This window comes from Sphaeroforma arctica (genome assembly GCF_001186125.1).
Source record: "Sphaeroforma arctica JP610 unplaced genomic scaffold supercont1.10978, whole genome shotgun sequence".
Classification (NCBI taxonomy): Eukaryota; class Ichthyosporea; order Ichthyophonida; genus Sphaeroforma; species Sphaeroforma arctica.
The window spans coordinates 1-876 of NW_014029580.1; the positions used below are offsets into that span (position 1 = coordinate 1).

At 41.3% G+C, this 876-nt stretch overlaps 1 protein-coding gene across 1 annotated transcript; it reads left to right on the top strand.

The window, feature by feature from the left end:
• Positions 1–464: 464 nt before the first annotated feature.
• Positions 465–720, top strand: SARC_17495 (hypothetical protein; the record flags this gene model as incomplete). The annotated part of the gene is made up of 1 exon (XM_014288412.1): positions 465–720. A coding segment is annotated over one exon (256 nt), but the record flags the coding sequence as incomplete, so codon positions are not given.
• Between the last annotated feature and the right edge of the window lie 156 nt (positions 721–876).

Here is an 876-nt window from a genome sequence, read left to right on the forward strand (position 1 = left end):
AACCTAAACCATGAAACCCTAAACCATGAAACCCTAAACCATGAAACCCTAAACCATGAAACCCTAAACCGTGAAACCCTAAACAGTGAAACCCTAAACTATGAAACCCTAAACCATGAAACCCTAAACTCTAAAAAATTCCAGTCCGTCAATAAATTTGTTCATTGCAGAAGTCAGAAGGTGTCGCGCGGAAAACTCCCACTGCACGACTGCAGTCTGCACATACATAGACGATGGGTTTAAACTTTAAACTGTAAAAACAGTCAATAACAAATTAATGTACTGGGCCGTGGTGTATTTTAGTTGAATTAACCGCTGGTCGAAATACAGGTATAATTTCAACATACATATCTATATAGATTGTAGTGGACCAGTCTTGACACTTCCTACAATACATATTTATATAATATATGTACCCGACAAAACTAAAGACCGGCTGTGCTTTAGCTTAGATAGCCTCAAGCATGCTACCTGGTCTCCATCTCAAGGCATGTTTGCCAATTAGAACGCCACTGAGGGTACATCCCGTTAGTGGTTATGGCGTTAAACCGGTGCAACGTATTCGTATACTTAGTAGTGCAGCCACGAACGTCGACCACCCCAAAGCCGACTACCAGAAACTCGTGGATGTGTATCGACACCACCCGCTGTCTTTTTATAATATGAAGCTGGAAGATATACATATCAAGGCGACCAAAGGACAGAATGGAAGAAAGGCAAGTATTTTTTGAACGATGGTACATACGATAATAGCAACCAGTGTGTGCCGATGGCTGTAGTCTTGTACCTTGGTAGATTGTAGGGCGACCACAAATATTGCATTGTGCATGTGTCTCGACGTGCGTATTATAATATACACGTGATGCCTATCATAAA